Here is a 17,083-nt window from a genome sequence, read left to right on the forward strand (position 1 = left end):
TTAGTTTACCCTCTGTTTTGCTAGTAAAACTGAATTACTGTGTCATGAAATGATGCATGTCTAAAAAGTGTGTCACCAACATGAAAAATATGGAAAGCTGTGCTCTAGAGCAGTGTTCCCCAACCTTGGGCCTCCAGCTGTTTTTGGACTACAATTCCCATCATCCTTGACCACTGGTCTTGCTAGTGAGGGATGGTGGGAGTTGTAGTCCAAAAACAGCTGGAGGCCCAAGGTTGGGGAACACTGCTCTAGAGTAAGCCCTCCAAAAGCTAATAGAATGTTTCTCCAGAGGGTTGGGGAGAATGTAGAAGGTAACATGGATGTCTGAAGGCTGAGGGGGAGCCTAATATTGCTTCAATCCATGTTCCACTCATGGTAAGTTGCACCAGATCATCCTTCCATCATTGGAGGCACAACAATTGGACCCAACCATTAATAAACAAACTCCATTTTCTGCCAATGCATTGCCATTTAATATGAGTAAATATAAAGGAAACTAGTACAGCATTCAGTTCAAATCAAGTATGTCAGATTTCAATGGAGCTGCAAAGCCACCTTGTAAGACTTTATTCTGTCAATGAAAAGCATAATTATTTTATTTTTCCCCCTTTCTTAAAAAACACCTAGGAGCAACTGAAAGATGATGATACAGACTTCATTGTCAATAACGATGAACTGTCTGTGACTTGTGCTGCTTCAGACCTTTCTCCAGTGCCAGCACAGAACAGAATGGACCCACCAACCAAAGAAAACATTTACGAAGGAGACTTGGGCTTAGGAGGATATGAACTCCAGCCTGAATCGGCTCCAGGTCAATCCCAATTGGTGTCCTCAGCCTGAGGTCCAGCGAAAATGTATATCACATTTTCATCAAAAGGAGCACAGAAGGCATGGAAGCCATGTTTATTATGCAGAGCTTGAAAATGTATTAAGGGCATAAATGGAGAAGAAGCAAAGCCTTGCTGAATCTATCCCTGGAGCCTGGAGGAATGAATGAGAATTTATTACCATCCCTATATATTATACAACTACATTTAATTTTTCTGACAGTGGCAATTTTTAATAATGGAATTGAGGGCAATGTCTGTCTGCTACTGGGACATTACATATGCACTCATAGTCTCTGATCATGCTACATCGTTCCCATTCCTATCTCACATGCACACAAAGGCCTTTGAATGTTATTCTTCTAATTAATTCAATAGAGAGAAGGATGAGGATTTAGTTAACTACAGTACATGCTCCAAAGATCACAACCATTTTGATGTTGTTGCTCACTTGCCTGTATACTATCCTATGATGTCAGGTGGACAGTTCTTCCATATTTCAGGCAGGGGGGGTTACCATTACTGTTGCAAGCTTTACATATATTTCAATCAATGGCAGTTTGCCAGCAATGGGTTAACAACGTTGCGCACAAAAACTGGGCATTGATATATGAGCTGCTGAGGCCTGCACAAGTGACTAACTAGGGCCTTGTTATTGTTTTGATTGAGAATGATCACTGGTATAGACAGCAATTACACTTCCTTCCCCCAGTCAATTTGTTCCTGCCCCTGTGCAGTAGATTCATAATACAAAGCCCATGCGCTGTCTTTTCTTCCCTGGTGTTCTATGTTGACTTCAGGAATGTGGAAAGAGAGGGAGAGAAAGACTGCAAGCCCGTGCTATATAAGACTTTAAAAACAAGGTGTGCAAACTCTTTTTCACATCCTCTGCAGCCTTAGATGTTGCAATGAGGAATAAGGCAGTCCTAGACACACGATAGCTCTGCACACTACACAGAGAAAAGGTCATCTGAATCATCCATCACGAGTGCATGAACATTGCTGCTCAAACCCATGTATCAGGAAGGTTGTGGTAGTGCCGCAAAGAGCAAGTTCATGCTCTTGACAAACTGTTCAAATGACCTGCTTGCTACATGGCATAATACAATATGGACTGTGAAGCAATATGTTAAAGAAATAAGGTAGAAAAGGTGACTAGATGTCTTCATGGATGGGATTCTGATGCCTTTAAGAGGTCCATAGTGGGCAACTTTTCCTAACCTAGCTGACAGCCCTATGGCATGGCCTTATACCGAATCAGACCATAGGTCAATTTTACTCAATATCGCCTGCACCCAAGGCCAGCTCCATGTGCTCTGCTGCTAAGATTCAACCCCTATGTTCTGAGTTACCTACCCATTATGATGCTCATTAATTGGGTGGTTGCTGGACTACAGTAGCTTTAGTCAGTAACATAGCAGGAACATAGCTTGAGAAGGAGGTCCTCCAGAGGTTAGAGCTGTTAAACTGCAATGTAATTTTCTAACTTCTCTATGGTCTACTGTTGTTTACAAATTTCTCTATCTCTTTGCCTGCTTCTTCCTGTATTAGAATAGCATCTAGTGCCTACAAGTGTTCAGCTCCTTTGTGGCCTTATGGACATGTAGTTTTGTTGCAATCATAGGTCCTCTTTTTGTGTTTATCTCTCCCCTACAAAAAACAAAACAGCAGCATCTTTGGCAATTATTTCTTTACCTATCCCAGTCGTGCATACCTAAGTGCAATTCTGTAGGAGAAGCGGGGTGAGAAGGAAGTTAATTCACTATTACAATACAGGCAAGTGATATTACCAGTTTGAGATTTATATGTCATTTCCTGATATTTTAAAAGTCTGAAAATAATTGAAAACCAAGTAAAAAAAAACCAATACAGTGGAAAACAATGTAATACATTATCCTATCACTGATGCAGCTCAAATGCCCAGGAAAACAAAAACATCTTTGCCTGATGCCAATATATAATGCCAGGTGATATTATTCCCAAGGCAATTCCTCATTTTGTAGATTTTTTCCTACAAACACTTGCTTGGTGAGATAAGTAGAAGCAGGGAAATTTACCTCTTTGCAATGCAGTTTTCCCGACTTATGTATACTTTGATGTGACATGTTTTCAATGAAATAGCGCGGGTGAGATTGGCATATTTTATCATATACCTCAAATAATGGCTGAGTCATGGTAACAATCTCATGCCATCAAGTTCCAGGACAAACTGTGATTGTTTTGTCGTTTGATTCAGTGTTAGCACATGACTCTTCGGCACCTACCTACCTGGGAAGAGGTATTTGGAAGGTATTGCAAATACATGCCCGGTATGTAATACATGCTTGCATCAAAGGGTCCATCTTCATGGAAATCTCATTATCACACAACTGAAGTTCAAGAAGCAGTCCCATTGAAAGAAGGGCTCAGATTGTGATAGGATTGCTCATGTTAACACTGAACAAGTAACCATAAGATGAGCCCTGCTGGATCAGGTCAAAGACCCATCTAGCCAACATCCTGGTCTCATGGTGGCAAAGCAGATCCTTATGAGATGCCTGCAAGCAGAACTCTCCCCATGTGCGATTCCTAGCAACTGGTATTCAGAGGCATACAGTGGAGATATAGCAAAGCCATTATGGCCAGTAGCCTTTGATAGCCTTGTCCTCTATAAATCTGCCTAATCCTCTTTTAGAACCATCCATGTTGGTGGCCTTCACTGCTTCCTTTCTTCTCTCCTGAATCTTCCAGCATTCAGCTTCACTGAATGGCCTCTAGTTCAAATATTATGAGAGAGGGAGGAATCAGAAAAAAACTTATCCACATCATGAATAATCTTCTTCTTCTTCTTCTTCTTCTTCTTCTTCTTCTTCTTCTTCTTCTTCACCTCTATCATGACCCTGCCTTACTCTCCTTAAGAAACTCTAAAACTTGTAGTTTTTACTCATAGAGGAGTTTCTCTAATCTCTTGCACTGTCCTGAACTTGAACTATGTACCCTAGCCCAGAATGGGATTCTCTAAGGAAATGCTTAATCATAAATGAAATGTAGAGTGGATTTCAAAAAAGATGAATGACTACGCTGAAAAAGCATTCCATGCAGAACTTTCATAATAGTGGTCACACGCTTTGGCCACAGTCCAGGACTGGGACTGCTTCTCTGAAATCAAAGCACGTAAAGATGACTAACTCTGTTCTGTACTGTACTGTATTGCATTTTATTCCCAACTCAGGAATGCAGCTTCAAGTTGCTTATTGCACAGTCATGAAAAGGTTGCTACCCTACAAGTCAAGCCTTAAGGGAAATTTTATGGAACAATGACTCATATCTTTCAACAACATCTGTAATCTGTAAGAATAAATGTCACACCATCTCGTTGAGACTGTGAATGATTGTAAAGTGGAATGGGTTTTGGTTCACTCACAGATGATAAGAGCAGCACAAACTTAAATATAATCAAGCTTTAATCTTGCTTTTCCAAGTCTAATTAATTGTCAATTGAATGTTATACTACAGCAGCTGCTTTAAGCCTTAATTTAAAACAGGGATTCTATGCACTCTACAGCTGATCACAAACTAAAATGTGTTTTTATTGAATTTATTCGAAAACATGAATCAAGTTGCTTCAAAGGATCTCACAAGGGAAAATATATATTGGCTCTACTGATTTTTGACCCTGATGAAAAGAAGTCATCAGTTTATAGCTCCTGGGTATGACATACTTAACTGGCTGAGCAGAAATAGAGGGGAAACAGAATGTAGAGAAACAAAATAAAAAAAAATCATTCCAGTAGTACCTTAGAGACCAACTAAGTTTGTTATTGGTATGAGCATTCGTGTGCATGCACACTTCTTCAGCTACACACGAAAGCTCATACCAATAACAAACTTAGTTGGTCTCTAAGGTGCTACTGGAAGGAATTTTCTTATTTTGTTTTGACTACGGCAGAGCAACACAGCTACCTACCTGTAACTAGGAATGAAGAGAGTTATGTATACAGAGCAAGATGCATGTGGAACTGAGGTCACAAGAAGAACATGAAAGGACTCCCTTCTCAATGCCATGGTGAAGGATGCAACTGGGATGTCCTGTAACCCAATGTGGGAATGAAGAATTCTGACCCAGGAGGCCTCATAAGAAATGGATAGACGAGTTAGACTATTATAAACAGCTTAGATATCTTTTCATCTAGTAGAAGGCATATACAGTTGTTACATAAACACCTTCCTGAAAACTGCTACAGTGAGAAGCTTTAGTTCAGTAGACAGGTTCATGGTTATATCACACCAGAGGATGGAAAGTGGTTGCATCCTTTTGTAAAAGTTGTGCAAACAGTACCATGATAAATATATTTTATGGTGGTAGAGGGGAAGAGAGAGAATTCAGAGCCCAGTCAATAGAGGATTGCACAGTGGTACCTCTGGTTATGAACGGACTCCGTTCCAGAGGTCCATTCATAACCGGAAACTGTTCATAACCTGAGGCGCGCTTTCACTAATGGCATCTCCCGCTGCGCATACACCTCTGGCATGCAATTTCTGCTCACATCCTGGGGCAAAGTTCACAACCAGGAGCACCTACTTCCAGGTTAGTGGAGCTTGTAACCCGCAGCGTGCATAACCAGGAGTGTTCACAACCAGAGGTACCACTGTATTCAGCTGCAAATTTGCAAGCTTTTGTGACTTCAATACAATTTAAGTGGACAGAATGGGATCTGTGCTTCCTGTTGCCCAGGATTCTCCATCTCATCTGAAATCAATCTTGCATATCTCCCCACGGGGGAGATAAGCGAGATCAATTCTGGACAAGAACATGAAGTGCAAGGAACAAGAAGCACAAATCAATTTTCCATCCTGTCTCCCCCACCCCACACTTTTTATTTCTTTCTTTTTTGGCTATGGCCTGAGTGGCTCTGAGTCTAAGATAACATTCAGGGCCAATATCTGATAACTCTGTTCTATATATAGAAGTGGGTAAGATTAAATTCTCACATGGCCCTGTGAAAACTTGGTATTTGGGTAATCCAGTGTAATGTACAACTACCAGCTTAACTATAGGCACAAATTTATTGACAGTAATTGGGCTGCAAAAACTGCAATTAGTTGTGCATACATCGAACTTCCCTTTGACTAAATTGAAGTCTTTGCTCAGGCTTTCATTATATTTGCTTGATTAAATTGACCTATTGCCTGATGTGAAATATTTGATTTGTTAGCCTTAACCTAATTTGTCTGAGCAAAACTGCAGATGCCCCACCATTTCATACATGCTTGCTCACTTCCCTGTGGCTCTGTCACACACATCTGTGGTGCGCATGTGTGTAAATTCTTGCAGTAACATGAGCAGGGACAGTCTCATCAGTCTTTTGCACCTGAGAAGCACTCTTTTGGAGAGAGCAGAATGAGAAAGCATGTGAGAAAGACTCACACTATCAGATCTGTCCACGAAGTTGCAATTTATCACACATGTACTGCAGCTCTGTGGAATGACAACACACTGACATTGTATGGGACATTGTCATGGCACTTGTGGGTACCAAAGACAGACAAAATAGTTGACTCCTGTCATAAGAATTAGGGGTTCTGTAAATGGAGTGCATGAACATAAGTGTACTAGAGATAAATGCATAGACATAAGTGCACAAACACAGAAATATAAATCCATACACAAATTCACAAACCATGCACTGTTACTTCCAAAGCGGCCCTTTAAATTGACTCACCACCATCCCTATTGCTAGCCATCAAAACCTAGGTGACAAACAGACTGGCCAATAGCGGGAGCCCTAGCGGCAGGTGCTCTAAATTGAAGGTGGTGCTGTGGGTCAAATCACAGAGCCTAGGACTTGCTGATCAGAAGGTCGGCGGTTCGAATCCCCGCAATGGGGTGCGATCCCTGCTCGATCCCTGCTTCTGGCAACCTAGCAGTTCGAAAGCACGTCAAAAAGTGCAAGTAGATCAATAGGTACCACTCCGGCGGGAAGGTAAACGGCGTTTCCATGTGCTGTTCTGGTTCGCCAGAAGCAGCTTAGTCAGGCTGGCCGCATGACCCGGAAGCTGTATGCCGGCTCCCTCTGCCAATAAAGCGAGATGAGTGCCGCAACCCCAGAGTCGGTCACGACTGGACCTAATGGTCAGGGGTCCCTTTACCTTTTTATCTCCTGAAAACAATCAATATATGGCTCTCGGTCCATATTTTATGAATCGAAAGCCCTCTTTTATGAATTAAATTTATGTCAACCACTACAGAAAACTGAGAGCTGGACAGTGTGTTGACCCCACAGCCACCCCCACATCATGTAGGCGGAAAACACAGAAGCTCGTCTGCAGGCTGTGTGTAAACTGAAATATTGACGTGGGACTGTTCAACAATAGAGGAGACCTGTCAAACAGAGGTTTTCCACTCATCAAAGAGGGATGACATGAGCAAGAGCAAGAAGAATGGGTCTTAGCGAAGCAGGAGAAAGGTTAATTATACTGTAATTCCTAAAGGCATGGTCAAAAAATGTCTGGAAATGAATGGCAGGTCCAAACGAGCAATTCATACAAAGCATCATGATTGCAGTAATGTACACCAGTTTTGCTGGGCAACTTCCTTTGCTGACATTTTGGTGATGTTTATGGTATGCTTTGGAGTGGTCTTTGGGCAGATACTTTCTGAGGTTTTAAAAGTTGTTACATTCTTGTGTCCAGGCCAGCTCACTCCTTTCCTTTTGGGTTGGAGGGACACCCTGTTGCAACAGAACATAATAAAGACCAAGCTTATCAGCTTGTCTTGTTTTTCTTTTCACCTGATTTGATTTGAGGACCCAAATAATTACCGTCCAGTCAGTCTGACATCAATAGCAGGGAAGATTCTGGAGCAGATCATTAAGCAAACAGTCTGTGAGCACCTAGAAAGGAATGCTGTGATCACCAATAGTCAGCATGGATTTCTGAAAAATAAGTCATGTCAGACTAACCTGATCTCGTTTTTTGACAGAATTACAAGCCTGGTAGATGAAGGGAACGCAGTGGATGTAGCCTACCTTGATTTCAGCAAAGCATTTGACAAGGTGCCCCATGATATTCTTGTAAAGAAGCTGGTAAAATGCGGTCTTGACTATGCTACCACTCAGTGGATTTGTAACTGGCTGACTGACCGAACCCAAAGGGTGCTCATCAATGGTTCCTCTTCATCCTGGAGAAGAGTGACTAGTGGGGTGCCACAGGGTTCTGTCTTGGGCCCGGTCTTATTCAACATCTTTATCAACGACTTGGATGATGGACTCAAGGGCATCCTGATCAAATTTGCAGATGACACCAAACTGGGAGGGGTGGCTAACACCCCAGAGGACAGGATCACACTTCAAAACGACCTTGACAGATTAGAGAACTGGGCAAAAACAAACAAGATGAATTTTAACAGGGAGAAATGTAAAGTATTGCACTTGGGCAAAAAAAATGAGAGGCACAAATACAAGATGGGTGACACCTGGCTTGAGAGCAGTACATGTGAAAAGGATCTAGGAGTCTTGGTTGACCACAAACTTGACATGAGCCAACAGTGTGACGTGGCAGCTAAAAAAGCCAATGCAATTCTGGGCTGCATCAATAGGAGTATAGCATCTAGATCAAGGGAAGTAATAGTGCCACTGTATTCTGCTCTGGTCAGACCACACCTGGAGTACTGTGTCCAGTTCTGGGCACCACAATTCAAGAAGGACACTGACAAACTGGAACGTGTCCAGAAGAGGGCAACCAAAATGGTCAAAGGCCTGGAAACGATGCCTTATGAGGAACGGCTAAGGGAGCTGGGCATGTTTAGCCTGGAGAAGAGGAGGTTAAGGGGTGATATGATAGCCATGTTCAAATATATAAAAGGATGTCACATAGAGGAGGGAGAAAGGTTGTTTTCTACTGCTCCAGAGAAGCGGACACGGAGCAATGGATCCAAACTACAAGAAAGAAGATTCCACCTAAACATTCGGAAGAACTTCCTGACAGTAAGAGCTGTTCGACAGTGGAATTTGCTGCCAAGGAGTGTGGTGGAGTCTCCTACTTTGGAGGTCTTTAAGCAGAGGCTTGACAACCATATGTCAGGAGTGCTCTGATGGTGTTTCCTGCTTGGCAGGGGGTTGGACTCGATGGCCCTTGTGGTCTCTTCCAATTCTATGATTCTATGATTCTATGATGCTGCCTTTGTTTCCTCTGAGGGACGCGGGTGGCGCTGTGGGTTAAACCACAGAGCCTAGGACTTGCTGATCAGAAGGTTGGCGGTTCAAATCCCTGCAATGGGGTGAGCTCCTGTTGCTCGGTCCCTGCTCCTGCCAACCTAGCAGTTCAAAAGCACATCAAACTGCAAGTAGATAAATAGGTACCGCTCCAGTGGGAAGGTAAATGGTGTTTCCGTGTGCTGCTCTGGTTCGCCAGAAGCTGCTTAGTCATGCTGGCCACATGACCCGGAAGCTGTATGCTGGCTCCCTCGGCCAGTAAAGCGAGATGAGCGCCGCGACCCCAGAGTCATCTGTGACTGAACCTAATGGTCAGGGGTCCCTTTACCTTTACCTTTGTTTCCTCTGACTGACATCGGACCTCAAGGGATCCCGCATCCCTTGTCAGGGGGTTATGCTGTAAAAAATGCTCTCGGTGCAGGGCTGAGGAAGAGGTATCCAGAGGAAGGGTTTAGAAGCCCACAGGAACCATTTGAGTAAAGAGAAACAAGGGGAGACGTCTTAAAAACAAATCAGGCAGTTTGTCCTTTTGAGCCTTGTGCTGTCTGCTCTGATTGTCAAGGGCTTGCCAACTGGAATTAACAAGAAGTGAGCCTTCTGAGACCTCAGTAGAAGGCATAAGAACATAAGACGAGCCCTGCTGAATCAGGCCAAAGGCCCATCTACTCCAGCAAACTGTTCTCACAGTGACCAATCAGATGCCTGTGATAAGCCTACACGAGGGCACTCTCCCTTCCTGGTTTTCCAGCAACCGGTATTCAGAAGAATACAGTCTCCAACAGTGGAGGCAGAGCATAACCAGCAAGGCTGGTGGCCATGTTGGTCTTCTGGGATAGCTCAGTTGGTAAAGCATGAGACTCTTAATTTCAGGGTCATGGGTTCAAGTCCCAGATTGGGTAAAATATTTCTGCATTGCAGCGGGTTGGACTAGATGACTTTCGTGGTCCGTCCAACTTTACAATCCTATTATTCTTTGTGCTCTTCCACTCATCTGTGTTCCCTCACAAAAAGTAAAGACTTTTTGTGGTCGAGGAGACAGCTTAACTTGGAACCCTAGGAGAAACATTTTCACTTTTCTTTAAACAATTGCTTGCTTTTTCAGATGTACATGGATACAAAAGCATTCGACCATATGAAGAAGAAATCAAAATACAGAACTTCAAGAAAACAGGGGTGGGGGGCTGGGCACCACTACAATATTGCATCCTAAACAGGGGGGGATTGCAGGGAGGGAGACGTATACGTTGATGGCAACTGGCCTTGCCTATCAGAAACAGACAGTTTGAAGAAGACAAACTGTAGAGCAGCTTTTAAACTTATTTCTAGAGGAAAGCTGACAAATAGAATCACAGTACTGGAGAGTTGGAAGGGTCCTATATCTAGTCCAATGCAACGCAGGAATCCTGCCCATGACACAGGTGACCATCTCAATCAGAACAATTCATCCTTATAGATTAAGTTCTGAATCAAGAGAAGGCCCTCCAGATGTTGTCCAGCTCCCATTATCCCCAGCCAACATGGCCAATGGTGAGAGATGAAGGGAGATGGATCCCAAGAACATCTACAGAGAAGCAAATTTCCCCACCCATTTTAAATGTTCTATATCCACAAAGCATAGTTAGCACAGAAATAGGCAACAGGCATACTGAAAGTACAGAGCCAATCAAAACTCTTTGATTGTTTGAAAGTTTAAAAAATATATACACATGAATGAGTCATTTAAAGAGCAATAGAATAGAAATGATGGGCAAATTAGACTTGCCTGGGACTTAACAGTATATAAATATAATGGAAATTTCAGAAGCCAGGTGCAACAGAGAAAATTGTTGGATACGGTTCACGCTGAATAAAATGAATCAGTAGAAGAGAAGGCCAGATTGATGGCTGCTTTGTCCTGTGTGTCAAAGAAGGCAAAGATGATTATTAGAAATCCTACAAAAATAAATTTATCCACAGGATCACTCTGGAGAGAACAAAAGCAGCACAGTTAAACACTTGCAATCAGCCAACTGGCCAAAACGTTGGCAGTAGTCTGGGAAGCAGCATAGCTAAGCAGCAGAGACAAGGAAAAGGCAAGTAATAAGCAATATTTAATTATTTAGGACAGTGTTCTCGAAGCTACGAACATGAGTTTGACCAAGCTGCGGGAGGCAGTGGAAGACAGGAGTGACTGGCGTGCTCTGGACACGAAGAGTCGGACACGACTAAATGACTAAACAACCACAAATTATTTAGGATGCTTTATTTAGGATTTAAGAACTAAAGTCCATCAGCACCATCATAATTCTGTAACAGGACACATGCTTTGTATACAAAAGGTGCTAGGTTCAATCCTCTGCACTTTCAGGTAGAGCTGAGCTACAAATGCTCCCTAGTCTGAAACCCTGGAAAGTCACTGCCCATCAGCGTGCAGATAATACTGTGTTACAAGGATCAATGGACACCCTTGTAAAACACGTTACAAACATGTGTCATGAAGTTGGGAGATTTCCATATGAGATATATATGCTCTGCAACGTTGTATTTCTGTTCTGTTTTTATTTTTTATGTTTATTTCTCAATTGCGTTGTTTGTGCATGGATTTTATTTTATATTTTAATAGTCTATTATAAGGCAGCTTTCTGCATGAGAGTCTCTCCACCCCACTGCTCACCGCCCCCTCCTCGTTTCCTGTGAGTGGATGGAAAACAGCTCTCTTGAACTTCTTGCAATGAACCACTTCAGAGTGTTTTAATAAATAAATAACGTAACGTAACCCAGGCAATCCTATCATCAGCAATGTAATCCTGGCAGACGTGAATCCCGGCTAGTCAACTGTAAACTGCCTGTCAACAATTTTACCAGAAAAAGACAACATTATAGCAGAATCTGGAAGTTTGCTTTGCTTCATTCCACTCTCGAATGGTTCAGTTACCAAGTTTTGTTCTCTTTTCCTGAAGGAAAGTCAATGTTAGATGAATCCATGTGAATTTGGCTTACAGGTTTTATCATCTTCTTTAGAAAGAGATCCCCTCCAATGTTTTCTTGTGGAAATAGCATGAAGAAGGGGTAAAAAAAAACTTACTCTACTCTTCTGCTATCATTCAAATCAGTAGGGGGCTGTTAGCATCTAGGAGATCAGTGAATAGATTTCTGGTTTTGCCCTGGATATGTTGGTCTGCCTTGGCAATTGTTCTAAAATGCTTTTACTTTTAACAGCTTAGCTCTACGTACCCAACAGGGAAAGCTGATGGGTATAAATAAAACACTACTGTTACTTCCTTCAATTAGAGCTTTAAAAAAGAGAGACAGTGTCATCTCTAAAAACGTATTAAAATAATATATTCTGTCCACATGAGGAGGTATTATTGCTAGGCATTACACATGCCTTAGACAAGCAATACACCAGTGAGTTAAAGATGATAATAATGCTCTCCTATATAAGAAATAATGAGATTTCTTATATTTGACTGGAGCACATACTAAACTAGCCCCATGTCCCAGAATACAGAGCAGACTAGAACTCAACACACAAGGCAAGGAGGGGGGAGAAGCAAGCAGGAGAATAAAGAAAGATGATGGAGGGGAGAGAATTAATTTGGATGCCAAAGGAGAGAATGATCCTAAAGGAAGTCAGAAAGCTGTTCCAACTAAGATGTGTCTGGAGATTCCGGTGTAAGTCTGCAATATGTGCTTTTGTTGTAATGAGCCTGTCAGTGACAAGCTGGCTCCCTCCAGATATTTTTATTTGTTCTTCTTTCATCGTCTTTTGCCTGAAAGCATCCCTGCTCCCTTATATAGAGAGGCTCCATTGTTGATTCCCATTAGGGTGCTTTATCACTTCCACTCCTCTTTCCCCTCCTAAGATGGATTGAACATGGGTTTTAATATACTTTCATTATGCTTATGTGAAAATGCCCTGGGTGTGCTATATAAATATTGTCATCCCCGTTTTATTTGGTAAGATTTCAGGCTGAAAACACTAGTTAAATCATCCTGGGTGACTCAAATGGGCCCTAACCACATGAGTGCCTGCCACTTGTCACAACCAACAAACCTTACAAAAAGGTGCTCATTTAATTCAGGGTCCCAGCACCAGCAACATTGTCAGGGTAAGGGAGGCAGTGGATTACCTTTGAAGCCTGACTCCATATGTCTGTACTTGGTTGTAAACACCACTGAGTTAAAAGTGATGTGGGTGGCACTGTGGTCTAAACCACTGAGTCTCTTGGGCTTGCCGATCAGAAGGTCAGCGGTTTGAATCCCTGTGACGGGGTGAGCTCCCGTTGCTCTGTCCCAGCTCCTGCAAACCTAGCATATCAAAAGCATACCAGTGCAAGTAGATAAATAGGTACCACTGCGGTGGGAAGGTTCTTTTGTGGTTTAGTCATACTGGCCACATGACCCAGAAAGCTGTCTGTGGACAAATGCCAGATCCCTTGGCCTGAAAGCAAGATGAGCACCGCAACCCCAAAGTTGCCTCTGACTGGACTTAACAATCCAGGGGCTCTTTACCTTTACCTTACTCCCCCAAATAAGTATTGAGAAGTATTCATTATTCCCCCAAGTAAGTATTCAGAAGACTGCCACCTAAATTCTCATTCCCTTCCATTCTTCTTACAGTTCCCCAAAAGAAGCAGCATTCATTCCATGACAATGGCCAGCAGGACAGTGCAAGGCGCTTAGATATTGTGGCTCCATCTCTCTTTTCTCTTGTCACTGCTTCCATGCTTGGACAGGGCAGGTGAGCAGGTAATGACAGCAAAGAAGAGGAGCAGGGCCAGGAGACTCTGGAAGTCAGCAATGGGATCTATGCAGGTCTGTGGGCATCAGCAAATGCCCAACAGCATCAAATTCTTAATGCCAGTCTGAGTAGAAATCTTATTTTTCTTTGGCGATCACTCGTAACTGAGTAAGATTGTCTTCCATAAACAGGGTATTAACAATGAATCCGTAAGTGACTATGGAGGCCAGTTCTGGACCCACACGTCCTTCCACAGTGGGGACATTGGTTTCCGGGCGGGAGTTGATCATGGTGTGGATTTGCCAAGCATGCCTTGAGAGCCAGTGTGGTGTAGTGGTTAAGAGCGGTAGTCTCGTAATCTGGTGAACCGGGTTCGCGTCTCCGCTCCTCCACATGCAGCTGCTGGGTGACCTTGGGCCAGTCACACTTCTGTGAAGTCTCTCAGCCCCACTCATCTCACAGAGTGTTTGTTGTGGGGGAGGAAGGGAAAGGAGAATGTTAGCCGCTTTGAGACTCCTTAAAGGGAGTGAAAGGCGGGATATCAAATCCAAACTCTTCTTCTTCTTCTTAGCACATTTCTCCCTTGCGTTTTGAGTTTGAGTGTCTTCAAAGCCCATGACACCTTTGGTAAAGGCTGTTCTCCAACTGGGGCGCTCGCAAGCCAGTGTTTCCCAGTTGTCTGTGTTTATACTACATCATTTTTTTTTAGATTTGCCTTGAGACAGTCTTTAAACCTCTTTTGTTGACCACCAGCATTACGCTTTCCATTTTTAAGTTCGGAATAGAATAGTTGCTTTGGAAGACGATCATCAGGCATCCGCACAACATGACCAGTAGAAATAGGAACCTGCTAATGTCCTATATAGTTTTCCCAATACTTTTTTTTCCATTCAAAAGTTAGAAAGTTTCTAGTGGAGGTTCCTGGTATAAAGTGAATTTGGGTAAGTGGATGTAAGGCTTTCCTGACTGATGGTTGAGAAGAGAACAAAGACACATCCTGCACTCCTAGTTCCTGCTCTTTCCACCCACATGGACCCTGGTATAAGAAACATATTTCTGAGAGTCTATTGTTAGCGCATTCTCTGCAAACTGGTGATTTAACCCAGAGCTCTTATCTTGTAAAAGATTTTAATTAGCTTTATTGTGAGTCTATCATGAGGTGTCTCAAAGGTTCCTGTCAAATAGGTACTGGTGGGGGGGAAGCTATTATAAAACCACCTTTAATAAGAGTAAGCAAAGCTGCTGCAGCAGAAGATGTTGACCTCTGTGTTTAGCAGATAACCTCTATTTCTCTTTCTGACTCTTGAGGTCTCTCAAAATGTCAGCTTGAGCACCGAAAAAGGTTTGAAATTTTGGAGACTAAAGAAACATTTCATGTTCCATACGCTGGCAGGTTTTTTGAGTGCTTGTGTAGTTTTGCAAGAAATTGCACAAAGCGAAGGGACGTGTTAATTTATAGCCTTGCTTTTCTCCTGGTTTTCCTTTCAGGTCTTCTTTTTCTCATCTTTTGTATTTGCAGTGCAGGCGGATCCATTCGGGCAACTGAGGCATCTTCTCAACAACCCCAGCCAGCTCTCAGCCAGCCATGCCTGCCTCCCTTCCTACTTTGCAACCAGACCAGAGGACAGCCATGGCTGTCTGCTTCCTCCTCCTTAGTCTCAGTCTTGCCCTTGTGGGACTCAGTAGGGAGGAGGAGGAGGAGGACAAAACTGGAATTAGTGAACTCTGCCTGTGGTTGGCTCTGACCCCCTTCGCTCCTGCTAGTCCCAGCACCCAAGCACCATTGTGTGCTTGCTTGCCTTTGATGCAGACACCGGGTGTGAAAGGTGGGTGTGCAGCTGGGACCTATAGTTGGCTGTGGAGCGGGAAGATTGGCTAAGGCAGGCACCAGCCATTCCACAGCCTACAGCAGGAAAGCTGTGCAGGAACAGACTTTGGTCTTTCCAATTTCAGCAGTGCCCTGTACAAGGCCAAAATTTGGCATACATACACACAGACACACACGCCTCTCAGCTTCCATTCTGCTCAATTCACTATGTCATAGTTTGGAAGGGATGGGAGTGGGACGGGGGTTTGAAAATGGTTTAGAAGCAATTTATTCAGAACAAAAAGCTAAGTTGATTGTGAACAATGTGGTGACAGAAGAGTTTCAAATTGAAAAAGGAACACGGCAAGGGTGCCCTCTCTCCCCCCTATTATTTATTTCAGTCCTGGAGGTGCTTTTGAATATGATTAGGAAGGACCGGCAGGTACAAGGAGTACAGGTCGGAGCAAAACAATATAAACTTAAAGCTTTTGCAGATGACTTGGTTTTAACATTACAGGAGCCAGAATCTAGTACAAAAAGAGTCTTAGAATTGATTCAGGAGTTTGGTCGGGTGGCGGGATTCAAGTTGAATAAACAAAAAACTAAGGTATTGGGGGAAAACTTGACATCTTTAGAAACAGATGGGTTTCAGAGGGAAACAGAGTTAAATGTGGTTAAAAAAGTGAAATACCTGGGGGTTAACTTGACTTCCAAAAATTTGAATCTATTTAAAGATAACTATGAAAAATGTTGGATAGAAGTTAAAAAAGATCTAGAAATTTGGTCAAGACTGAAACTTTCCTTGTTAGGCCGAATAGCAGCTATAAAAATGAACGTTTTGCCAAAGATGTTGTTTTTGTTTCAAACCTTACAGATCGTGGACAGAGTGGAATGTTTTGGAAAGTGGCAGAAGGATATCTCAAAGTTTGTTTGGCAGGGCAAAAAGCCCCGAATAAAGTTTAAAATACTAACTGACGCAAAAGAAAGAGGGGGGTTTGCCCTGCCAGACCTAAGGTTATATTATGAAGCTGCAGCCTTCTGCTGGATGAAAGATTGGTTGTTGCTAAAGAACACTGATGTCCTAGATCTGGAAGGGTTTAATAATTCGTTAGGATGGCATGCGTATTTGTGGTACGACAAGGTAAAAACACATAAAATGTTTAAAAACCATATTGTCAGAAAAGCAATATTTATAGTCTGGACAAAATATAAAGACTTACTAGAAAGTAAGACCCCGAGGTGGTTATCACCAGTGGAGGCCAAGGCTCGGAAAAAACCCAATATGGAGGCCGGCTGGCCGACATATGGGGAAATAATAGAAAAAATCGGAGACAATTGGAGGTTACAGAGTTATGAAAGACTAAAGAATAAGGTGCAGGATTGGTTTCATTATGCTCAAATTCAGGAGGTGTTTAAGATGGATAAAAAAACAGGTTTTCAGGTGGAAAAATCGAAACTAGAGACAGAATTGTTAGAACCAAAGACTAAGTTATTATCAAGAATGTATAACTTGCTGCTTAAATGGAATACTCAG

The 17,083-nt window shown here is 42.7% G+C and overlaps 1 protein-coding gene across 1 annotated transcript in view; it reads left to right on the forward strand.

Annotated features, from left to right (window-relative positions):
• Window positions 1–4,279, forward strand: part of SLC9A9 (solute carrier family 9 member A9) — a 269,909-nt gene extending 265,630 nt beyond the window's left edge. The window contains exon 16 of the mRNA XM_082224708.1: window positions 628–4,279. Within this exon, the coding sequence (XP_082080834.1) occupies window positions 628–840 (213 nt within the window). The 3' untranslated portion in view covers window positions 841–4,279. The remainder of the gene's footprint in view (window positions 1–627) is intronic.
• The last annotated feature ends 12,804 nt before the right edge of the window (window positions 4,280–17,083 follow it).

This window comes from Podarcis vaucheri (genome assembly GCF_965113315.1).
Source record: "Podarcis vaucheri genome assembly, chromosome: 5".
In the NCBI taxonomy this organism is placed as follows: Eukaryota; Metazoa; Chordata; class Lepidosauria; order Squamata; family Lacertidae; genus Podarcis; species Podarcis vaucheri.